Source organism: Mustela nivalis (assembly GCF_964662115.1).
Source record: "Mustela nivalis genome assembly, chromosome: 14".
In the NCBI taxonomy this organism is placed as follows: domain Eukaryota; kingdom Metazoa; phylum Chordata; class Mammalia; order Carnivora; family Mustelidae; genus Mustela; species Mustela nivalis.
This window is the reverse complement of record NC_139033.1, coordinates 37459831-37483551: the sequence shown is the minus strand read 5'-3', so window position 1 is coordinate 37483551 and position 23721 is coordinate 37459831. Positions and strand designations below refer to the sequence as shown.

Below are 23721 nucleotides of genomic sequence, written 5' to 3'. Positions count from 1 at the left end.
CATTTGTATAAATTGCCCTCTAATCTAGTGGCAAATTATGTGTTAATATTTTGGGGTATTTTTTGATAAGACAGTACCCAGTAAACAGTGTTTGAAACATCCCTTAGTGCTAATGAGTGCTTACTTGGTAGTCTATACTAATGCTTTAGTGGGTGCTGAACAAGTTTAGATGTTAAGCTTTTTAGGAAGAGTGAATGATGGCTAATGATTATTTAATGACAGATCTCTGGACTGAAAGGCATTTAGCACTCAAAGTATACTGCAAAGCCTATTTCTCAAAGCTTCAGACAGGTTTATTTGGTCTCACCTTGAATAGAACAGTGCTGTATTGATTTCATTGGTGTGGATTTAAACACACTATCGGCTTAGAATAGCACTAGTATGCAGTAGAAAATGATTGTCTTAACCCTTATGGTGACTCTAAGCTATTCTCTGATATTGCGATGTGGGCTCCGAAAATGATCATGAATTTATTTGCAATATTTGTAATGCAGCATGGGAGTTTGGGAAACCTTTGTGCATGTGAGGCAGTAACTTTTAGGGGACTTATAGAGAGGTTACTAAAAGTTATGTTTTTAATTAGTGTTTTCCTTCATATATTGTATTTGAAGAATTTCTCTTTTGTGGAAATTGTTGATGTTTCTGTGGATGACATGCCCATTTTATTGTCCTGTTGGATAATACATTATTTAAGTATTTCATCTCTGAATGGTAATAATATTTATGCTTAGTACTTTATATTTTTGTTTGTTTCATTATATATATACACATATGTATGTGTAGTTTATATATATGTATATAAAACATATGAAATCCAGTTGAAACTAGTTACTTCATACGCTTGATAGAATATCTCCTCCCAGTTTTCCACATCTTTTGTAGAGAGCCCCAGTAGAAAATACACGTAACATTATTAGATATTACAGACCAAAACTTAAAAATTTTTTCTAATAATAAATTTTGTTTGCTTTTTTTTTTTTTTTTTTGAGAAACATTTTCGATTATACAGAATTTGAAGATACCTAATTAAAGATTCATCTTGGAATAGGCATCAAGTATTATCTGGTTTCTTTGCAACACACGCTGACTTACAGGCCAATGAGGATTCTAGAGATCAGTCTGGGATGATGTCGCCATGAGTGCCCACTCTCTTTGGTGCTCTTCACCTTATGGCTTGAACACTTAACCTACTTGAACTTCCTTATCTATAAAATATGGATATTGGTTTGGTTAGAAGGGATTGTTGATGCCCCTTTTTTCCTCTAAAATTCCAAAGTTTCCTAACAGTCATCTAATCTTAGACCTAGGAATTGTTTTATATACTTTACTTGGATTTGTTTTCCTTGTAAATTCTTTTTTTTTTTTTTTTTTTTAAAGATTTTATTTATTTATTTGACAGAGAGAAATCACAAGTAGATGGAGAGGCAGGCAGAGAGAGAGAGAGAGGGAAGCAGGCTCCCTGCCGAGCAGAGAGCCCGATGCGGGACTCGATCCCAGGACCCTGAGATCATGACCTGAGCCGAAGGCAGCGGCTTAACCCACTGAGCCACCCAGGCGCCCCTCCTTGTAAATTCTTAATGGTTTATCTTTTTTTGTGAAAGAATTGGAAAGTGACTGTAGCGGACATGTAACCCTGTCATTATAACAAATATAGATTATCATATATAACAAATACGTTGTTATAACATATCAGTGGATATGTGAAGTACCGTACCCTAAGCCAGCAGGTGGGATTTATACAGACCGAAATTCTTGATTATTTAAAAGATGGACTTCAGGTTTTTCTGTTGTTCTTGTTAATTGGGGAACCTTTTCCTTGTTTTTTTTTTAAACCATAAATAAATACTGTTTCTCATTATTTGAGTGTTTTGTAGAATCAAAAACATTGGATAAATATTAGAGAAATTGTTCAGTTTTTTCATTTGCTAGTAAGGGAAACGGTTTTAAGAAAAATGATAATAAGCATGTGATAAATTCTTACTTAGGATTGTTTTCATCTGCCTCTGTTCAGCCCTTCTGGGCTATGTTACGACACTGATACCAGTCGTCTTGTCAGAGTGGTGGTTGTAGGAGTAAAGGTTGGAGGAATAAATGTTACCTCCTCTTGATTTGATTCTTCTTTTTTTTCCTGCCGAAAAGTCTCAGAGCAGTTGAGTTCAGTAAGAGTCATCCTGGATATATGTGTCTCCCTTTCATCAATATGCATCTAGTTTGAGGTTTTTACATATGAAAGTATCTCTCTATTTTTTTTTTTTTTTTTAGATTTTATTTATTCATTTGACAGAGAGAGATCACAAGTAGGCAAAGAGGCAGGCAGAGAGAGAGAGGAAGGGAAGCAGGATCCTTGCTGAGCAGAGAGCCCGATGCGGGACTTAATCCCAGGACCCTGAGACCATGACCTGAGCCACCCAGGTGCCCCAGTATCTCTCTATTCTTAATAAAAGATGAATCCACATAAGATTATAAAATTATTTCTTTGCAACTCCTGAGTAACCTAATAACTTGAGCTAATCAGGCAGCATTTTGAGGAAATGATTATGTGTTATTATGTAGTAGAAATAGATTTTTTTAAAAAGTCTTTTAAAATTGTGTGACATCTTACAAACCAGAATATCTGACTATGTGCTTATATAGGTTAAAATATTAATTTCTTTTTTTAGTATTCATTTCAGGAGTAGTAGCTTTTTCAGTTCCATACTAGTAACAAATCAGTGACTGATTTTTGGTATCTGTAGTTGTATGTACTTAGCTTTCTTTGGTTCAACACTTGGAAGGACTGTGCAAAAAATCAAGGCTCAAAGACTGTTTGGATTTGATACATACAAGACAGGCAACTCAGGTCCAACTTATAAATGGAATTAACTAATTAATAGGAAATCACATGAAATAGTTACATGAAAGAGAATATTAGTAAATTTTAATATCCTTATATATATGCTTATTTGAGAAGAAATCATATATCCAGAAAAAGGGTCTGAGAAAAAAAAATTGCCAAATAACAACTGCAGTCAGTTTGATAGACTAGTTACCTTCTTCGTAAAATGAGGAGATGTAAAATAATTTTTAAATAATCTATTATAATGACAAAGGCACATAATTCTTCTCTCTACATGTGGCTTAAAAATGATAAAAGCCTGAATATGTAACAAGATCAGAAATGGCAATCCTGTTTAGCTGTCTAATAAATTCAAGCTTTCGATGTCTTTAAGCTCTCTGGAGCTACTTAAAAATCTCTTTGGAAAATGGGCCCAAATGTCTTTTATACATGTGCATATTCCTTGGGCTGTATAAATGGGCTACTTTTTCTATAGGTTCTAGGCCAGTAATGAGTGTACCCTTAACAGTTTGAGGCTGTGGTTTATTTTGTCATTGACTTTTAGACTTTTAACACAAATGCTTAGTTTGCTTTTACTTATTTATCTTGTTCTTTTTCAAAGCTTTACTTTCCTGGTCATCTGTTAATGTGATTAGTAAATTAAAAGTCAAAGTTGTCTATGACCTTTTTATTTCTTTTAAATTTCTTTTCTCATTTTATTTCTCCTTTAAATTTGAAAAATATTTTTTAAATTTATTTAGTTCTTGGGAATTGTACCATAGTTTATTCCATATCGTTTTAATAACACATAGGGATGCATTAAAAAAGATAAATCCTATGTATTTCTGCTAGCTGTCAACTGTGTTAGAATCTTTGCTATAAAACTTGGTTTTGGACTTAACCACCACACCTTTTCCCAGATCTGCTATTACTTCAAAGGTCTTGCCATTAATTTCCACAATATTGGCATTATGTTGCCCCTGACTATGCTCCATTATTTCTACTTAACAACTCACTATAGTGAAGAAAACAAAAGGAAAAAAATAAAAGATGATCTTTTTAAAATCAGAGATAACATTATAATCTACTAAGAAAAATAAAAGCAAGAAATACCTTACAGGTTCCAATTTATGACAAGCAAACCTTTTAAAAATTGTTAACTTTTGGTTATATGGCATTGTTTCATTATTGTGACCAAATGTACAATAATTCAGAAAAATGAATACTACAAATACTTCTTATAAATGAGCAGATGTACTTGTTAACTTCTCAAAGGTAGAACAAGGCAATTATCCCCTTTGATCTGGTTTTATATCACCAAGTTGATAAAGATAATTAACCTAGGTGAAGTAGTTTTTAAGCCAATCTAATAAGTGGTTTGTCATTTATGCATACCAATGACCTCAGGTGTAACAATCTATTTCCCACTGTTCCGTAATGCGCAGGTGTGAAATTGTCATAGGATAGACCCTAATAGCGCCCCAAATATTAAGTCTCATGTGTCCCATTTGATCTTTTACAGAAATACATCATGTCTACTCCAGCATTTTTATAGGTGAATTGCATTGCAGAAAGTGTCTTTTTCTGAACATTAACTGTATGAGAATTTATGAGAATGATTTGCTGTGTTTTCAGATGTCTAACTTTATAAGCCACTAACCACTGTCTCTAAAATATTTCTTTCTTCATGAAAAAGCTAATAATGGTCTTCTTAATGTAGAAGTTTGTAGTTTTTAAAAACTACATTTGTAGTTTTTAAAACTTGACACGTTATCTCAGATTCACCTTTGAAAGGTAAAGTGAAACTACAATTGAACATTATTCTTGGTAATTACTAACTACAAGATTTCTGACTATATGGATATTGTAGATCTCTGGAATTTTTGAATCTCAGTTTTCTTTCACACTGAGAGCATTTGCACTAAAAGTAAAAACAAATTGACTTGTTAATGTTTCAATAGAGAGTGGAGGCAGGGGGATAAGATAATGCAGATTGTGGGGCAAAGGATATAGAACTTGTCTGTGTGAAGAATAAGAAATTGTTACAAGAATTACTTGAAAGTACCAGTTGCTTTCAAAGCTTAAGGTTTCTACTTATCAAAATAATCAACATACCCCCAAATAATATTATGATTATTTTAACTTTCCTTTGAAAAAGAAAATCAATTTGGAGCGTTCATTTATCCTGCTTTTGTCTGATTTTGTGGAAGATGGATTCTTCCAAAGATGTGCAAGAAGATGTGCAAGAGGCATTATTTTAAAATGGCTTAATCAGCAGGAGTAGCAGGAGATACGTGTTTGCAGCACCTGTTGTGTTCCAGCAGGGGGCTATCGTGCATACATACAAATGAAGAGCATGTTTGTTTACTTCAGCTTTGAGGGTGTGGGGGGAGGGAACAGTGTAGCAGCAACCAAAATAGTGAAAGCCTCATAGATTTGGGGAGCAACTTCCCTACCTCCCACCCCAGTAGGTAGGGGGAAAACACTAATAGATGGGTCAAAAAGTAAACTAAAATGTTTTTAATGCATGGAGGAAACCTAGTTGGTAAGAGAGGTGGATACTAAAAGTATTTTGGGGTCACACACCTGCTTTAGTAATCATGTGAAAGTTTGTAGGTAAATGTTCAAGTGCCCCATGATTGTCATTTTTAATCAGTTCATCTTTTTTGCCAAAGAGGTAGATTGGAACATTCAGAAAACTTGCACATTTTATTCACTTACGGTGAACAGGCAGAAATATACATGTTGGCCATATAACCATCTACAGTTTTAACTTTTTTCCATATCATTGAAATTTATTTGCCTTATTATGTGAAAATTGCAGGTTTTGCAGTGCTCTAAGTTGTGCCAACAAATGAAAATAGTGTGCAATATTCATATAAAAGCACTTGGCTGAAGAAAAGGAACTTCATTTAGTTTACAGTGGTATAGAACCACAGATTTCTCCTTGTGAGCTTATGAAACCCAGCCAGATTCACCACCAAGAGAGTGAAGTCTTTGAGCCTCTATTCACACTCTGGGTTGTCACCAATCTATGCCTTTTTGTGTTCTCATTTAATGAATTCTTTTTTAAAGTATTTGACTAAGAATTGGGATATAATGAATAACTGAAATTTAATTAGTAGAATACTGTAGCAATTTAAATTCTCTCAAAAACGAATTATTTCTAAAATATACAATGTATTAATAGGAGAAGATTTTGGCTTAAAGAGTCCCTCCATGCCCCCTCCCCACATTGTTAAACTTACTTGGAAGATTACGGTTACCTATCTGGTTAAAAGTTGACATCTTTATGGCATTGTACTTTATCAGTCTTAAGCAGCTCTAAGAATATCAAGTAGTAGAAAAAGTTCAGGCCAAATATATGTGGAAACAGTTTATACTGTGGAAACCCCACTCAGGTTCATTTTTCTCATTATGATTCTAAAACGTAGACAACACATTTTAATATCTCAAAAATACAATTCTAGCTCACTTAGATTTAAAATTTAATGTCTTGGTACACTGAGACTATTATATACTTATATGCATGTATATAATTATATATTTATATGTGTGTATGTGTATGCAAAACCAGTATATTTGATTAGCACCATACAATGATAATTAAAAAAGCATATCTTAAACATAAATTAATATTCCATTAGGCAACCATGTTTATCAATTTCAATAATAGTTGAAGTTACTTTGTTTAAAGTACATCTAAAAAAATTTGAACTCAGCTTGCTTTTGAAGATCTAGTTTTCTTTTAGATACTTCTGTTTATGTTCAGAAATGTATTAAGATATATTTTGATTGGACATATTTCACCATCACTGTAAACTCATTTTAATCTTCAATCTTATGTGTTTTTCTTGGTTTCAGTTGATAATGTCACATCACATTTAAAGTATCCTTGGGGCTGAGAAAAGAGAAGTAGGTAAAAGTGAAAATTCGGGAAAATATTTCACCAGTCTGAAAATAAAAATCTTTTGTACTTTTATTGACTAACCTTTATAAGAGCTTTGACTATACATATGCTAAGACTACTCTGTCTAAAAATTTATAAAAAGTAAATCAGGTCCTAATTCTGGAAGTTTCTCCATCCTCACGATTGCCAGTATTAACAAAGTTCAGTCTACTAAATTTCCTTTGTTTTTTAGTAATTAATCAAAATGTGGTGTTAGTAAATATGCTTTATGGCAAATAATACAAAGTTGTAAAGAACCATAATAGGGACTACTTTCTAGATTAATCCAATTTATTATTTTAAGTAGTCTCTATATGCCGCCCTTTAGGTTTCTGCTGTAAGAAACTGCCACCTGCTCTTTTCTGCTCATTCCCATAGAATCCTACAAAGTCAGTTATTCGTTAATATATAAGATACATAACCTAACTGAATACAATTTTTATTGCTCTCCAAGGCAGTACATAGTAATAGCATATATTTTTCTATACATATGATTCTAAAATAGATTAAATACTGAAAGAGTAAAGAAAAATGTTTAAAATTTTATTCTCATTTATCATGAATAATATTTCTGAATATCTAAAGGGACATTTTAGAATATATTGAAATTTACACCAAATTTAGAAAACATTGATATCATTGTGAATATCACTTGAACTGTATCATATGGCATAAATTTCTGGCAGAAAATTAACATGCTATGAACCAGTCTGAATGTAATGTTTGATTCAAAAAACCCTAATGATATGCTTATGATATAGTTTTCAGTATAGTCATAATTGTAAAGTGAATTGCGCTTGAACTGAAACAGACTACTTCATTAATTTTTACTAGAATTTTACATATCAGACATATGTAAGGCATCTGTGGGAATCATTCTGATGCTCTATCCTAAACAAAGAATCACATTTTTGATAATGGTTTTTCCAGGTCAAATCTCACCATTCTTACAGTATATTCTGAGAATAGTAAATTGGTAATATCTTCTTATCTAAGGCTTAATACCTAATACAGTAACAGAGCTCCATCAATATATGGCTAATCGCAGATATGAAGTATCTGCTGGTAGTCCATCTCTCATAAAACCGCCGTTAGCCTTAATTCAAATCCATTGATTCCTATTCCAGTTAAAACTGAAGAACTTAATATGTCTTTTAATCCTTTTATTGTAAGCTAGGATAAAATTAATTTTACCCTGGAACTGCACAAAGCCAATTAACATCTTTAGAGTTATTTAGTAAAGTGCTTCAAACTGTTAAATTTATCTTGACCTCTTGGTTGCACTCTCTGACTGCTTTTTAAATGAGGCAATCAATATCTCACAGCCCTTTAAATAGCTTAAACTTCTCAAATATTTTACCTGTGTTCTAGTTAAGCTGTAAGTAAAGTGTTTACTCCTGTTCCTGTAAATCTAGAGTCAATTATGCTAAATCTAAAGACAATTATGTACTTTTGAGGAACACTGTATGAATTAAATGGTTGTTTTAATAAAAATCAAAGGCTCATATTTTGTTTAAAGAAACCGAATAATGAAGAAGCATATTATTTGAACACAAAACAAGTGTTCTATTTGCAACTTAAAATGTAGGACATTTATGTCTTTTCCCACTGCATGCAGCTTCTGTTCTCCACACAGGGCTAGTCGAAGGTATTAATTTTCTTACTGTGATAGGGTGATCAACCGTCCTGTCAAGAAAATGGATCTCCATGTCACCCGTTAGCATGATTAAATGGAGGCATGTCTCTGTGAAAAAATACCAAATTTTCATGAGACAAATGAAACTGTAGAAAGGTCTACTTTTACAGAATTATTTTATTTTTAATATCTCAAAATCTCCCATTTGGTTGTCACTTTTTTTTATAGGAAAACATGGTAGCTAATTGTGTGTGTCTTGTATTATTTACGAGAAGACCCAAGCAAAGCCAATAATTTTAAATATTTTTCAAATCTTAAAAATTAAAGAATCAGAAATTACTGTGTGTTACTGTTGGAATAGTAGTAGGGATGGTCATCTGTACCTTATACAACCATTAATCGGTCAGTGTCTCTTTTTAGGAGATCATTTTCTTGCTCTTATTTCCTTGTTAACAAAGAGCTATCATATTTTCAGATCTGAGTACTGATAAAAATTAACATGCCAAAGAATTTCAGCATCAGTAGTATTAATAGCCAGCTGGACAGTGTTCTTATGAGCCTGTGCACATGCCAAACTTTAAATTACGCCAAGTGATGTGCTTGACAGCTAATTAAGATTTCATATTTTGGCCACTTAGCAGAGAGCACCTGTTATGATTCTTTCTATTAGCTTCAGGATACAATTTACAAAGGGCTGTTTTAAAGGACATTATTAAAACTTCCCTAAAGTCTTAATTCCTTCCCTAGAAGTGGGAGTTAAGACAAGATTGAGGTAATTAAACAAAAGAAACATAGGGAAGGTGGGAGATCAGGGGGGAGGTGGAGCTCTCCAAATGCCCCTGTTGTTCAATTTCCTACTGGAAGCAGCCCATGTGTGCGTCTGAGCCCCCCTCCCCCTTCAAGCAGTGGCCGTTGCACAGGCTGAACGGCTGGGGTCAATGCCTTGCCTATTGATCAGTATCCCTGCAGTCCCTTGCTCCAGCAGCTGCTTCATTGGCTTCTTTCAGGGCCTGCTTCAGTACATTAGAATAGAAATCCATAACCAGAGCTGTGCTCATCCAAGCAGGGGAAGAAACTAAATTAAATGGTATAAAACAATCTTGGATCAGGAGTTTGTGCCAATTCATCTTGATCTAAGATGTCACACCGGGCTCTCTGTCTGAGCACCTGGGCTAGAGGCAGCCATAGTGAAAATAGATGGAGCCGCGATCATTCATTTGTCAGCTAAGGAGCAAGGCAGCGGTTAGCAATTCCCTTCTGCAGAGGTCAGCTGACAGAACAATCAGTGCAACTGCAGAATAGAGCTTTCCTTTGAACTATTGTTATGGAGCATGCTCTTGCTGAGACATGGGGGGAGGGGAGCTTGATTTGCTTCCTGTTTCCAGACCACTGTGGAAAGAGTGAAATATATGCTGCGTGAATCTAGATGCGGTGGCGCGCAGCTCTCACTCCTGTGTGTTCCTGTGCTCAAATGAAGTTGGTTTTAAATGCATGCACTGAGATTCCGATGATCAAACTGTTAAATATCACTTTCTCTAGAATTTGGGTTGATTTTCATCCTCCTAAACACAGAGGCAGTGGGTACTAACTTTGTTTCTTCTTAGTATGGCTAAGCTTTTAGGTTTCTCCCCCACTTTTGTATTAGAACTATGACAGATCAGTTGTATAGTTGGAATCTGTCATTGCATATATACACCAAGCCTCTCACTATCGTTTCTTTACCTTTAAAAAACTTAAAAAAAAAAAAAAAATGAAGAGAGAGACCTGCATACTCTGGTATCTGATTAGAAGATGTTTCTGAATGTTACTTAAATATTTTTGAACATTTTAATTGAGGCTTTTTATAAAAAAATGTGAATTTGTGAAATAAAACATCATGACCTTGGAAGTGACAAAGTAGTTTTGTTAACATTGGAGGAATATCCTTGTAAAGCAGCCTGCAAGTGGCTTGAAATATACTATAAGAAAATAAAATAGGGAAGTTAATAATAATGGAAATTTTATATGAAAGAATTACAAATATTTTTAAAGATCATTGTATTCTTTGTGGACTCATTTTGGATTTTGTCTTCTATACACTGCCCGAAAACTAATGGCAAATTTTCAGAACTTTTTTTTAAAGCAAAGTATGACATGCAGAAGCTAAAAAACTGTAGCAACAACAAAATCTTTTTTTTTTTTTTTTTTTTTTTACTCAGTTAAACCAAATTTTTCTTATTTTCCAAATAAACAGTAACCAGTCTTTGATGTCACCATCTTAGTTTTCTTAGTTTTTTTTGAAGTCCTTTAAGGCCATTTTCTTAACACAATTATCCCTTTGCAACTATTCTTTGTAATATCCTGCCGTTTCCTTTTCTTAGGCTCAACTAGGTCTGCTTGCACACATCCCTTCTGCTTTTCAGCAAAGCTAAATGAATGCAATTTAAAGTTTATACTAAAAAGCTTTGCACTCTAGGTTTTTTTTTTTTTAAGCTTCTAGAAAGGCCATACCTATCTACTTACTTTGAAAGGGTTTCTTTTGCTTTGTTATACTCTTGTTTTAGTTAGCTTTTGCTGAAATTATTACTAATTTTTACTGCTTTACTTTTTGTTCTGATTTTGTCTTAATTTTTTTCATTGTTTTACTTAATTTAGGTTTTTCAAAAAACTTAGAGAGTGTCATCCAAAATCACCATCGAAGAGACGCTATTCTCTGCATCTCTTATTTAACATCCCAAGACCAAACCAATCTTAATCTCTCACTTTGATTTTTAGGATATCCTTCTGAACCCTTAAATCTAATTATATCACTCTGTGGCTTAAATCCTACCTTGAGTATCTTCCCATGTTTTATAGGATAAGAATTGAAATGTGAATAGGATCTATGGTGCCATCTGTGGTCTGGCCCTTGCCTGCCTCCCTTGCCTGTTTTCTGTCTTCTTCTTGGCTCATGGGCTTCCAACCCAATTACCTCTCCTTAAAATAGAAGTCAACAAATTACCTCATGCTTTAGGTTCTTAAACATACTGTTCTCTCAGTTCATAATGTTCTCATTGATTCCGTAACCTATTTCTGATTCTTATTTGGTAGCCTTTAAGTTCAAAGAAGACAGTGAACTTGCTTTTCACATCTCTTTTCATGTCCAGTATAATGCCATGAGTTCTTATATTGAGACTGAATAATTGATGTCAGAATGAATGAATTTCTACCACCACTTGTACTTACTATTTTTCACCTGATCGTTGCAGGAGGCTTCTTTTGGTTTTTCTAGACACTTCATGTTTTACCACATAATCTGCCTTCCTGCCATTATCGTGATGTTTCTAACAGTGAATAAATCTGATATCACCACCTTTTACAAAATTATTCAACACCTTACGGTTAGCCAAAAGTTAAAAGTTTTCACTTGCCCTGCAAAAGTCTCTTTTGATTTGGTGGTACCCCTGTAGCCTTTTGCCTTACCTCCAGTTAGGAGGTAAGTCATTATGTCTAGTTAGGAGGTAAGTCATTGCCTTGTCTTACCTCCAATTAGGTTAGAATGACAAAGTAAATGAAGAGACGAAATAAAATAAAATATCTAAAAGCATTCAGAGTTCTCCACTTCTAATTCTTTAGTTGGCACACTGAGCTCTGAGGGCCCTTTGCTGAATATAGAAACAAAGTATTGAAAGGGACCAGGAAAACTGGCTGGATGACTAGACAGAGGAGAAAACTGATCTCCAATGAAGATGTCTCCCAAAGTTCACTTTTTAAATTTCCCTGTACCAAATCTATAGCCATGATGGATAAAATATACAAACAGAAAACCAAAGAGACATAACTGCTCTCCAAAATGATAGATACCTCTATGGATAAGTAATAAAATAGAAAAGATCTGGGCTGAAATCCTTAGCTCCTTCCAGAAGCAGGCTTCTGACTCCTGTGAGCTAAAGAGGACTTAAAATATATCATGAGTAAAGCTTGAAGCCAGGCGCTAGGCTATGGTTCTTGAAAGGACCCCGAAAGAATGTGAATATATCACTACTTAGGTAAAATTGAAGTCATTTATTAAAGGAGAGGAAAATGGATTTTAACTCTGTGACTGGCAATGTAAATCCTAATAGGTTATGAAAATAAGTGAGTTGTGTTTATCCTGAGTACTTGGAAACAAAACAAGGGTGCTCAGATGGCTTAGTGGGTGGAATGTGTTGGCTCTTGATCTCAGCGTTGTCAATTCAAGGCTGTTGGTTGTAGAGTTTTCTTAAAAACAAGTAAGTAAATAAAACCTAGAAACAAAAAAAAAAAACTGATAGAAAATATAAAGTAGAAGGAGAAATAATAAAAATAACAGAAGTTGGTAAAATAGAAATAAAATAAGATCAAAACCTGAGTATTTAAAAAAAATTTTTTTTTAATTTTAGAGAAAGAGTGTGTAAATTGGGGGTATCATATGTGGGTAGAGGGAGAGAGAATCTCAGGCAGACTCCCCACTGAGCGTGGAGCCTGACCTGTGTCTTATGACCCTGAGATCATGACCTAAGCTGAAACCGAGAGTCGGATGCTCAACCGACTGAGCCACCCAGGCACCCCAACAAAGTATTTTTTGAAAATCTATTAAAATATATATTTCTAGCAAAACTGATCAAGAAAAGCATAATAAGTAATATTAGAAAAGGCACAAATGATACTTAGAAGGAATGATACATTTGAAATATTTTCATCATTGAGACACTTGGGTGGCTCAGTTAGTTAAGCAGCTGCCTTCGGCTCAGGTCATGATCCCAGCGTCCTGGGATCGAGTCCCACATCGGGCTCCTTGCTCAGCAGGGAGCCTGTTTCTCCCTCTGCCTCTGCCTGCCATTCTGTCTGCCTGTGCTCGCTCTCTCCCCCTCTCTCTCTCTCTGGTAAATAAATAAAATCTTAAAAAAAATACATTTTGAAATATTTTCATCATAGAGAATACTGCAAATAATCTCAGATCCATAAATTTCAAAGTTCAGATTAAATAGGTAATTCCTTTAATATTGCAAGCAGTCAGAAATGACTCAAGAAGAAATAGAAAGCCAAACTGAGTAAGTAACTGCCAAACTGTTTTCCAAAGTAGTTGTATCTTTTTACATTTCCACCTGCAAAACAATCATTTTCTGTTCATAATTGACAGTACATTTTATAATCTCTTTTATTGCAGCCATTCTAGTGGATGTGAAGTGGTATCTCATTATGGTTCTGATTTACATTTTCCTAAAGACCAGTGATGTTAAGCATCTTTGGTATGCATATTGGCCATTTGTATATCATTGTATATCAAATATCTGTTCAAATTGTTTAACCATTTTGACTTCATCAAGAACAAAAGCTTTTGTACAGCAAAGGAAACAGTTAACAAAACCAAAAGACAACTGACAGAATGGGAGAAGATATTTACAAACGACATATCAGATAAAGGACTAGTATCCAAAATCTATAAAGAACTTATCGAACTCAACACCCAAAGAACAAATAATCCAATCAAGAAATGGGCAGAAGACATGAACAGACATTTCTGCAAAGAAGACATCCAAATGGCCAACAGACACATCAAAAAGTGCTCCACGTCACTGAGCATCAGGGAAATACAAATCAAAACCACAATGGGATACCACCTTATACCAGTCAGAATGGCTGAAATTAACAAGTCAGGAAATGACAGATGCTGGTGAGGATGCAGAGAAAGGGGAATCCTCCTACATTGTTGGTGGGAATGCAACCTGGTACAGCCACTCTGGAAAACAGAATGGAGGTTCCTCAAAAAGTTGAAACATGAGCTACCCTATGACCCAGCAATCGCACTACTGGGTATTTACCCTAAAGATACAAATATAGTGATCCGAAGGGGCATGTGCACCTGAATGTTTATAGCAGCAATGTCCACAACAGCCAAAGTATGGAAAGAACCTAGATGTCCATCAACAGATGAATGGATAAAGAAGATGTGGTATGTATATATCCAATTGAATTACTACGCAGCCATCAAAAGAAATGAAACCTTGCCATTTGCAATTATGTGGATGGAAATAGAGGGTATTATGCTGAGTGAAATAAGTCAATCAGAGAAAGACAATTATCATATGATCTCCCTAATATGAGGAAGTTGAGAGGCAATGTGGGGGGTTAAGGAGATAGGAAAGGAATAAATGAGACAAAATGGGATCGGGAGGGAGACAAACCATAAGAGACTCTTAATCTCATAGAACAAACTGAGGGTTGCCAGGGGGAAGAGGGTAGGGAGAGTGTGGTAGGGTTATGGGCATTGGGGAAGGTATGTGCTATGGTGACTGCTGTGAAGTGTGTAAACCTGGCAATTCACAGACCTGTACCCTTGGGGCTAATAATATATTATATGTTAATAAAAAATAAAAAATGATTGTTTACCCATTTTAAAAGTTGTGCTTTATTATTGTAAGAGTTTCTCATCTATTCTAGATATAATACTTTATAGATATATAATTGACAGTATTTTCTCTGAGTCTGTGTGTTGTCTTTACTTTCTTGATTCTGTTTTAAATGTTAAAGTTTGTAATATTGATGAAATCCAATTAAGAAAGATTATAAAATTACTTGTACATTTTGTATCATATCTAAGAAATCATTGCCTACCCCAAGATCATGAAGGTACATCTCTCTGTTTTCTTCTGCAAGTTCTTATGTTTTGGCTCTTACATTTAGTACTGTGAATCCATTTTGGGTTGATTTTTTTGTGTAGTGAAGGTGGAAGCCTTAAGTTCACTCTTTTGCAGGTGGATAACCAGGCACCTCAGTGCCATTTGTTGAAAAGACCGATTACTGAAAGAGTAATCTTGAAATTTTTTTATTATCATATGTCTTTTGTGTATTGATGATTTTTAACTTATGTTTTGGTTTTCAGGTTGCTTATCAAGTATCCCACAAATGAAAAAGATTTCCACGTCTTATGAGGAAAGACGGAAGCAAGCTACTGCTATTGTTCTACTAGGCGTAATAGGAGCTGAATTTGGTGCTGAAATTGAACCTCCTAAATTGTTGACCAGACCTCGAAGCTCTAGTCAAATTCCTGAGGGATTTGGCTTGACTAGTGGTGGATCCAACTACTCACTTGCCAGACATACTTGTAAGTTACAAAATTCCTAATGCTGATAATTAGTTTCAATACAAATTTTATAATAACAAAACCTCAGAAAATTCATATTCTGGATTTTAGCCTCAACAGAATGTTGACATGAAGTCAGGAAGCAGTATAACCCGTTTGGTACATCACCCTTTGGTTGTAGTTACTTAGACTTCTTTTTAAAGTTTAAAACGTGATTTTCCTGGAGATACTTTTCTTAAAAAACACATTTCTGAATCTTTGTGTTCACATATTTTGGTCAAGATTTTAACCTAAACGGGGCGCTCCTGGGTGGCTCAGTGGCTTAAGCCCCCGCCTTTGGCTCAGGTCTTGATCTCAGGATCCTGGGATCAGCCCCACATCAGCTCTCTGCTTAGCAGGGAGCCTGCTTCCCCTTCTCTCTCTCTACCTCTCTGCCTACTTGTGATCTCTGTCAGTCAAATAAATAAATAAAATCTAAGGAAAAAAAAAGATTTTAACCCAAACACAGTTTCTAAAATAATTTCTATAAAACTATGCGGTAGGTCCTGAATGTGGTTAGAAAAGTCAGGAGCAGGGGTGGTTTAGTTACAATTGGAGTTCAAAGTGCTTGTGTGGTACTACTACCTTGAATTCTGTAGTTGGTATGTTAGTAACAGGTTAAGGGTATTTTATAACATCTTTTGGTACTTCAGTGTCGGAACTTCTTTAGGTAAGGTCAGAATATTCCTACCATATTGTAAAGTAATTCCAACAAATTGTGTTATTATGGAACCAAATGTAGTCCCACTGAATGTATCACAAGGTATTCTTTATAGAACAAATGGCAGTGTGCTTTGGGATTTGGGGCCTTTTATCAAGGGAAAAAAGATATATATGTTACTTTGCTACTTATAACAGCAGAAAACTTCACTTCATTGGCTCATTGTCACATACTTTTGCTTTGAAGTCATGGAGCCATATTACCTTTTATTATTAAAACCCTTGTACAGATTTAGTTGCCTTTCCCTGCCCCTGCTCCTCTTTTTTTACTCTTAATACCACAAACACGTATTAGTGGTTGGTATTCTCCTGATCCGTATTTGACATTTGAGAATCAGAGAGTAGTAATGACAGAGCCACCACCAACAGGAATAAATAACTGATTCTTTGAGTATGATTTTACTTACTTAATCTTCATAATGACCATATAAAGTAGGCAGCTTGGTTATCTCTATTTGACACATAAGGCTAACTGGGTGCAGAGAGGTGTGGTGACCCTGGCTGTGATGGTACCTTCTGGAAATGGCAGTTTTTTGTTTCAGCACAGTCTGTTGGTTCCAGAGCTGGAGCTTTGACCGTTCCACACACTGCTACTCGTTAATGGCTCCTTCTTGAGAAGGGCTTACTGCCGGTGCTGTTACTGCATACCCTTCCACACACTGCTACTGGTTAATGGCTCCTTCTTGAGAAGGGCTTACTGCCGGTGCTGTTACTGCATACCCTTCCACACACTGCTACTGGTTAATGGCTCCTTCTTGAGAAGGGCTTACTGCCGGTGCTGTTACTGCATACTTTAAGAAGAGTTTTCTGTCCCCTCATTTGACCTTTAAAAGAGAAATGAAAACTTCTTCCAAGTAGCTCAGTCAAAATGTAGTCCAATCTCAACTTGAACTCAAGCTTCTTCAGACCTGAAAATCCATGACCTTTGCATTTTCCACATGTGTACATCTGCTCTCCTTCGAAGCAGGCCTGCCCTCTGCGCACCACCCCCACCTCTGGCATCTTTATCTTTACTCAGGTTCTGCAGGTTCCTGCTTTTCATGCATGAAACCCTACTCAAATCTCACCCACTCTACAAAAGGCTCACCTCTCTATGTCAATGTAGACCCCAGAGATTTAGGTGTGTAGCTTCTTATGCGGAGTCCTAACATTAGAATACTAGAGGTTAATGGAACTTTGGCCTGTTTTTAGTCTGGTAACTTTCAGACTTTTTTTTTTTTTTTCTTACCATCTCTCTAATGGAGATCAAGAAAAGTCTGATACCTCGCAAGTTTTTATGTTAACAGCTAAAACTTTCCAAGAGTAAGTTTAAACCTTTGCAAAAGATGTAATTTGGAGGGTAAATATTGACTGTTAAAAATAAAATACTGTTCTGATAAATATATTCGATAGAATATTTACCATAACTACTTGATATCCATCATCCATTAAAAATACATTCTGATGTTCATGAATTTTCTTTTAACTGCAATAATTTTACTTGCAAATTGTATCTACTGTAACTAGAAAAAGAGGAAATGGGTTAGGAGAAAAACAGGAATCAAAAAAGCTGTGGCAGCATGGAAATAGAAATTTTTCAAAGAAGCCTTGGGAATTGATGAGAAAATAGTAGGGTGTCAGTGTTCTGCTCTTTGGGTTTGTTAGGAAACAGGGAGCTGAACTACACACAAAGAGATCCCAAAGCCTGTTTCTGACCGGAGAGAAACTGGGATTTGCTGCATGAAGAGACTTTTGCATGATGCCACCTTAGCTCTCCCAAGCAGGATAAATAAAATTTACCCAAACATTGAAAATATTTAAATGTTTTAGAGCCAATTTTGTTCCTTGAACATTTTGGATAAAGGGCTAGATGTGGGAAGGGCAGAAGCTAATGCTTCTTATTAAATAATATTTATGATTATTTTATTGAAATAGAAGATTTCTGTAAGGTTTCCAGTCAGTGAGAAATGGTAGATAAAAATGAATGAGGGACACCTGGGTGGCTCAGTCAGTTGGGTGTCAGACTCTTGATTTATTTTAGCTTATGTCATTATCTTGGGGTCCTGGGATAGAGCCCTTCATCAGGCTCTGTGCTTGGCAAGGAGTCTGCTTGAGGATTTACTCACTCCCTCTCCCCACCCCCACGCATGTGCATGCTCTTTCTCAAATAAATAAATAAATCTTTTGAAAAAGATTTAAAAAAGTAAAATAATAAAAATTAAAATGAATGATATGGGGCCCCTGGGTGGCTCAGTCAGTTAAGCGCCTGACTCTTGTTCTTAGCTCAGGTTTTGATCTCAGGGTTATGAGTTCAAGCCCTGTGTCATGGAGCCTACTTGAAAAATTTTTTAAAGAAATTAAAAACAAATGATACAGTACCTGTTAGAACCAGTTTAAAACGTGTAAAATGTCCTCGATATTTTCCTCATTTATTGTGGTTGCCCTATTTTATTTTAATAATTAAAAACATTTATCAGTTTAAATCAGTTTAAATTCAGTCAGGTGTCTGAATGTACTTGTGCCTTTCTTGGACTCTTTTTGATCAGTTAACCTGCTACAATGTTAACCTGTTAGAAGTTGCTATATGTATTGCTGTGTTGTTTATGTGGCGTTTAGAATGCACTGCAACCATTAAATATTTAGTCTCTTTGGCATCCTATTGAATGAGATAATTATTATTATCCTCATTTTGAGATAAGACCATTAAGATACAATATTTGATGAAAGTTAATTGCTAATGTAGCTAGAGGTATAGATAGTGAATTCTAACCTTCCTTGTAAAGCCGTTCTGTTCTGTGAATACTTATAATGTAGCCAATTCCCTGTTATCCACCTTAGTAGGAGGGAAGAGTGACAATGATGCCTAATTCAAAAGTCATGCTTAGTTTTATAATGCATTTCATGCTTCTGTTCGAGTACTTATGAATCTCTTGTGGCAGTGTACACTTTACATAAAAAGTCAAAATCACACATTGAAGACAAAACTGAAGGAAGGACTCTGGAAATTTAAAAAGCCTGGTCTAGGCTACTCTGTCTGTGTACCCTTGGTCTGAGTTGCAGTTTCCTCTTGTGTAAAATAAAAGACAGAACTGTTCTGTCTTCCAAGCCCTTTTTAAAACGTCCAGCTAGTGTCTGCCTCTGAAGTGAAACAGAGAGCGTCCCAGTCTGAAGGGAAACAGAGAGCGTCCCGGGAAATTCACCTGCATGACCTTCTCAGTTTCCTCTTCTTGTAGGCATGGACACTCTCTTATTGCAACTCAACTTCTGTAGAGATCACTCTTCATTTTTATTTTGATCCACAAATGAGACACTGTTAGGATATTTTGGGGTACATTTATAAAATTGCCTGTAGGTCTTTTGCTTCTTTCGTTTTTCTTTTCTTTTTTTTTTAGATTTGTTTATTTTAGAAAGACAGCACGAGTGGGAGGGGTAACGAGAGAGGGAGAGAGTCTCCAGCAGAATCCGACGTGGGGCTCCATCTCATGATCCTGAGATTGTGACCTGAGCCGAAATCAAGAGTTGGATGCTTTAACCAACTCCACCCCCCGGGCACCCCTGTTCATTCTTTCACTTGGTCTCTTCTTCCTCATTTTATAATTGTGGAATTAGGCTGCCACATCTGTAGTAGATCCCATTGTGATCTCTCATTAACTTTTTGACTTTGGACAAGTAGCATAAGTCATTTCCCTAGACAGTGGATTCTGAGATTTGTGTGCAGGAGTATACTTGAGCTCGGTACTTTTAGGGAGTGAAAGAAGCAGGACTGGGCAGAGGGAAACATTGAATAGCATTTCCTTTGCTTAGAAAGCTTCAGCTTATCCTAGGAGACTCTGAAACAGGGATGGCCCAGTTGTTGTCCTTGAATTGGGGCAAAGGATTTAGCCTTCATATCCCTGTATTATTCATATTCCTGGTTCATTCAGCCTGGGGAATGTTGTTCATTCACCCTGCTGCCCTGGATAGGGGGTGTGACCTTGGATGAGACAGCCCTCCTCATCCTAGCACAAATCCTACAGAGACACTCAGCTGAAACTTGTCAGTCACTGACACCCCACGAGCTTGGGAACAGAGTGAGTACTTCAGTTGTGGAGGGGCAGAAATGGACGGACTTGAACACCTATTTTGCAACTTTAAACCAGGACATTTTCACCATTTCACATAGTTGTCTTATGTTATAAGCAAGTAAGAGATTTATTTCCTAAATTTTAAGGTAAGAAAGTTATGCCAAATCTCAAATGTTTCAAGATTAGGACAAAGTCACTGAATTGCAATTGCTAACAAAACTAGTGGTACTTGCCCGTAATGAATAAAAGTAGCAACAATGATGTGGGAGGCATCATGCCATTTACGAGGATAAAGAATGACAAAAATGGATATTTTCACTGCTCACAAACAAGACACCAGATTGTGTTCGGGAGCTGCTGCATTTGTGTTTGCTTTCCCTGCTCTTGCTAGCCCAGACTCCCTGACACTGGGAACGAATCCTGCCTTCCTGTGTGTGGTTTTTTTTTTTTAAGATTTTATTTATTTGACAGAGATCACAAGTAGGCAGAAAGGCAGGCAGAGAAAGAGAGAGAGGAAGGGAAGCAGGCTCCCCACCAAGCAGAAAGCCCGACACGGGGCTCGATCCTATGACCCTGAGATCATAACCTGAGTTGAAGGCAGAGGTTTTAACCCACTGAGCCACCCAGGCGCCCCTGCCTTCCTGTGTTCTTACTCCACTGTCCACCTCATTCATTTATTCTTCTCATTGCAGACTCAGCATTTCATGTTCTTACCTGCACTTCTCATGTGGAATTTTACCTTTGAGATAGCCCTGATTTCAGATGCCAGTTGTCTTGCCTTGCCAGCACACCTTCTGTGTTTAGAAAAGCAATTCTTTGCTCTGCCTGTGCACTAAAATCTTATGTAGAGTGTTTTAAAATGAGCCATACTCTGGAGTTCTTATTCAAAAAGTAAGAAGTGGGGTATTTGATTTTTAAAACGACACACGTAGTTTTCATGTGTAGCCAGCGTAGAGATACCCAGTAGAGTAGGGAATCCTTTAGTTATTTTAAATTGAGTGCTCCGTGGTAGTTCTGGTCATTAAACTACTTTAATGCCCAATATATATTATAATTTTCTTTATGTTTAAAATGGAAGAGATAATGGGAACTAATCTGAGTGAATAAATGACATTTCTATCACTCTCAGAGCTAATTCTTTAGGTAGTTCAGCTTTTTTATTGGAATTTCATTATCCCAGATTGCTTGGGGTTGAATCTTGACATTACCACTCAGTAGCTGTGTAGCCTTAAATGCTTGGTGGCTCAGTTTCTTTAACTAAAAAATGGGAATAATAATAGCACCTTCCTCACGGGAGTTACTGTGAGGGTTAGGTAAATGAGTGTACGCAAAGCATCTAGAAAAGTGCCTGGCATTTAAGTTTTAGCCAGATGTTGGTACATGTTAATGATACAAGAAATGTGTGTGGAAGAATAAGGAAAGGAAGCAGCTCTTTTCTGGGACATTTATAGTGTATGTGCTACTTTAAAAAATCTTCTTAGGGGGCGCCTGGGTGGCTCAGTTGTTGAGTATCTGCCTTTGGTTAGGGTTATGGTCCCCGGGTCTTGGGATTGAGCCCCACATTGGGTTCTCTGCTCAGTGGGGAGCCTGCTTCTCTCTCTCACACTCCCCCTGCTTGTGTCCCCTCTCTCACTGTGTCTCTATCTGGCAAATAAATAAAATCTTAAATATATATATATATTAGTGTATATACTACTTTAAAAAATCTTCTTAGGAACCTTATGAGATAGGTATTACTATCAACATTTTCTATATGAGTGAACTGTTAACAAAAATTAGTAACTTCCTTTAAATTATCTGTCTTGTAACTGATTTGAATCCAGATGCACTTTTCCCCCCAAAGCCCAGGAAATTATTTTCTGCAACACATGCTAATTCTGTTTGTGGTAAAGTCTATTATTTCCTTGAGGATTTCTGTAAACATAGACTTTACTTTGGCTGCATTATTATGTACATGTTTAAATAAAACACTGAGTATTTTTGTAATTATTTATTTGTAATGGGATAAGTTTCTATTATGCTTATCACTTTCCTATTTCAACCTGCAAACTAAGATGAAATGGAAATTTTCACTACTCCTTTGTTTTTCTTGTAAATAATTTATGTTGTGTAACAGCTTTATCATTTTTTAACTGAGATCTGGCACTTGCATTATAGACTGTTCAGTGATGTAATCCCATCCTTGTTGTCTAAAAATAACTTTAATTTGCTGTTGTTTTTTGGTTAATTCACTACTTTGTTTTAGATTCCTCTTCCGTAAAACAGGTGAGTGGGAAAAGGTTATTTCTAAGGCCACTTCTGTCAAAATTACAGGGCTCTATGAAATTACTACTTTATTATCATTACTCTCGAGTGCTTATTGCTGCCATGTGAACTTGACTATCTTATTTTGATTGCTCTATACCAAGTTTTCTGTCTGCCCCTATAGGCTCCAGGAGTCCACAGCCATGCCATGTGTTTGAAGCTAACCATCTTTATTTTTTATTTAAATTCAGTCAATTGGCATATAATGCATGAGTTTCAGAGATAGAGGTCAGTGATTCATCACTCTGATATGTAGAAGCTGAACATCTCCAGAGTGTCTTTCTACCATCCTTTCTTACGGGTACCTCATATCAACTTACCAGGCTGCAGTTGTTGCTATAAAATTCTCTACACATATCCAGCTTTGTGGACATGTATTATGTTGAATTCATTTCAGTAGCTACATGTAACATCTGTGGTAGTTTGAGATCTATATCCTTACAGAGATATAGTACATAGGCATTATGACAATTTTTTCGTCTAGAATGTGATGTGACATTGGCATAAGACTCGGCCAACTATCTAATGTATATATTAATTACCTAAATTCATTTTCAATTTTATTTCGATTTTTAATTTCCTTAATTTCTTATCACTGGGCTGCCTGAGTAGTAGACTCAGTGACAAGTCTTAGAATTATATTGCTAGTGGCAACCCCTCTTTTTTCTTTTTGCATAGAACATTCTAGTTTTCAAATAACCTTGATCTAAAGTTTTCTTTTTCTTTTTTTTAAAGAGTTTATTTATTTATTTAACAGAGAGAGAGAGAGAGAGAGAGAGAGAGAACATAAGCAAGGGGAGTGGGAGAGGGAGAAGCAGGCTACCTGCTGAGCCAGGAGCCCAATGTGGGACTCGAACCCAGGACCCTGGGATCATGACCTAAGCCAAAGGCAGACACTTGACGACTGAGCGTCTGATCTGAAGTTTTCTGATAACTCTTCAGAATGTTCTTTTTCATATTTGTATGTCTTAATACACATGTGCTACAGTGTCACTGTAATGTATTTAATTACATTTAACATATTAATATATTAATGTATTTAATTCTGTAAGTTCAAATAATTTTATATCAGAAAGGGACAATAAAGAATATCTAATCCTTCAAAAGCTGCAGAACTTGGGGTTCTTGGCTGGCTCAGTAGAGTATGTGACT

General features: G+C 35.8%; 1 protein-coding gene and 1 long non-coding RNA gene across 5 annotated transcripts in view; both read left to right on the top strand.

Annotated features, from left to right (window-relative positions):
- Positions 1 to 23721, top strand: part of LOC309848361 — an 801917-nt gene that overhangs the window by 232530 nt on the left and 545666 nt on the right. The gene's annotated exons all lie outside the window — the stretch shown is intronic.
- WDR7 (WD repeat domain 7) overlaps positions 1 to 23721 on the top strand; it is a 362265-nt gene that overhangs the window by 197390 nt on the left and 141154 nt on the right. For all 4 annotated transcript variants that reach the window (XM_082699836.1, XM_082699835.1, XM_082699838.1 and 1 more), the window contains one exon: positions 15263 to 15484. In XM_082699836.1, coding sequence (XP_082555962.1) covers positions 15263 to 15484 — 222 coding nt within the window. The remainder of the gene's footprint in view (positions 1 to 15262; positions 15485 to 23721) is intronic.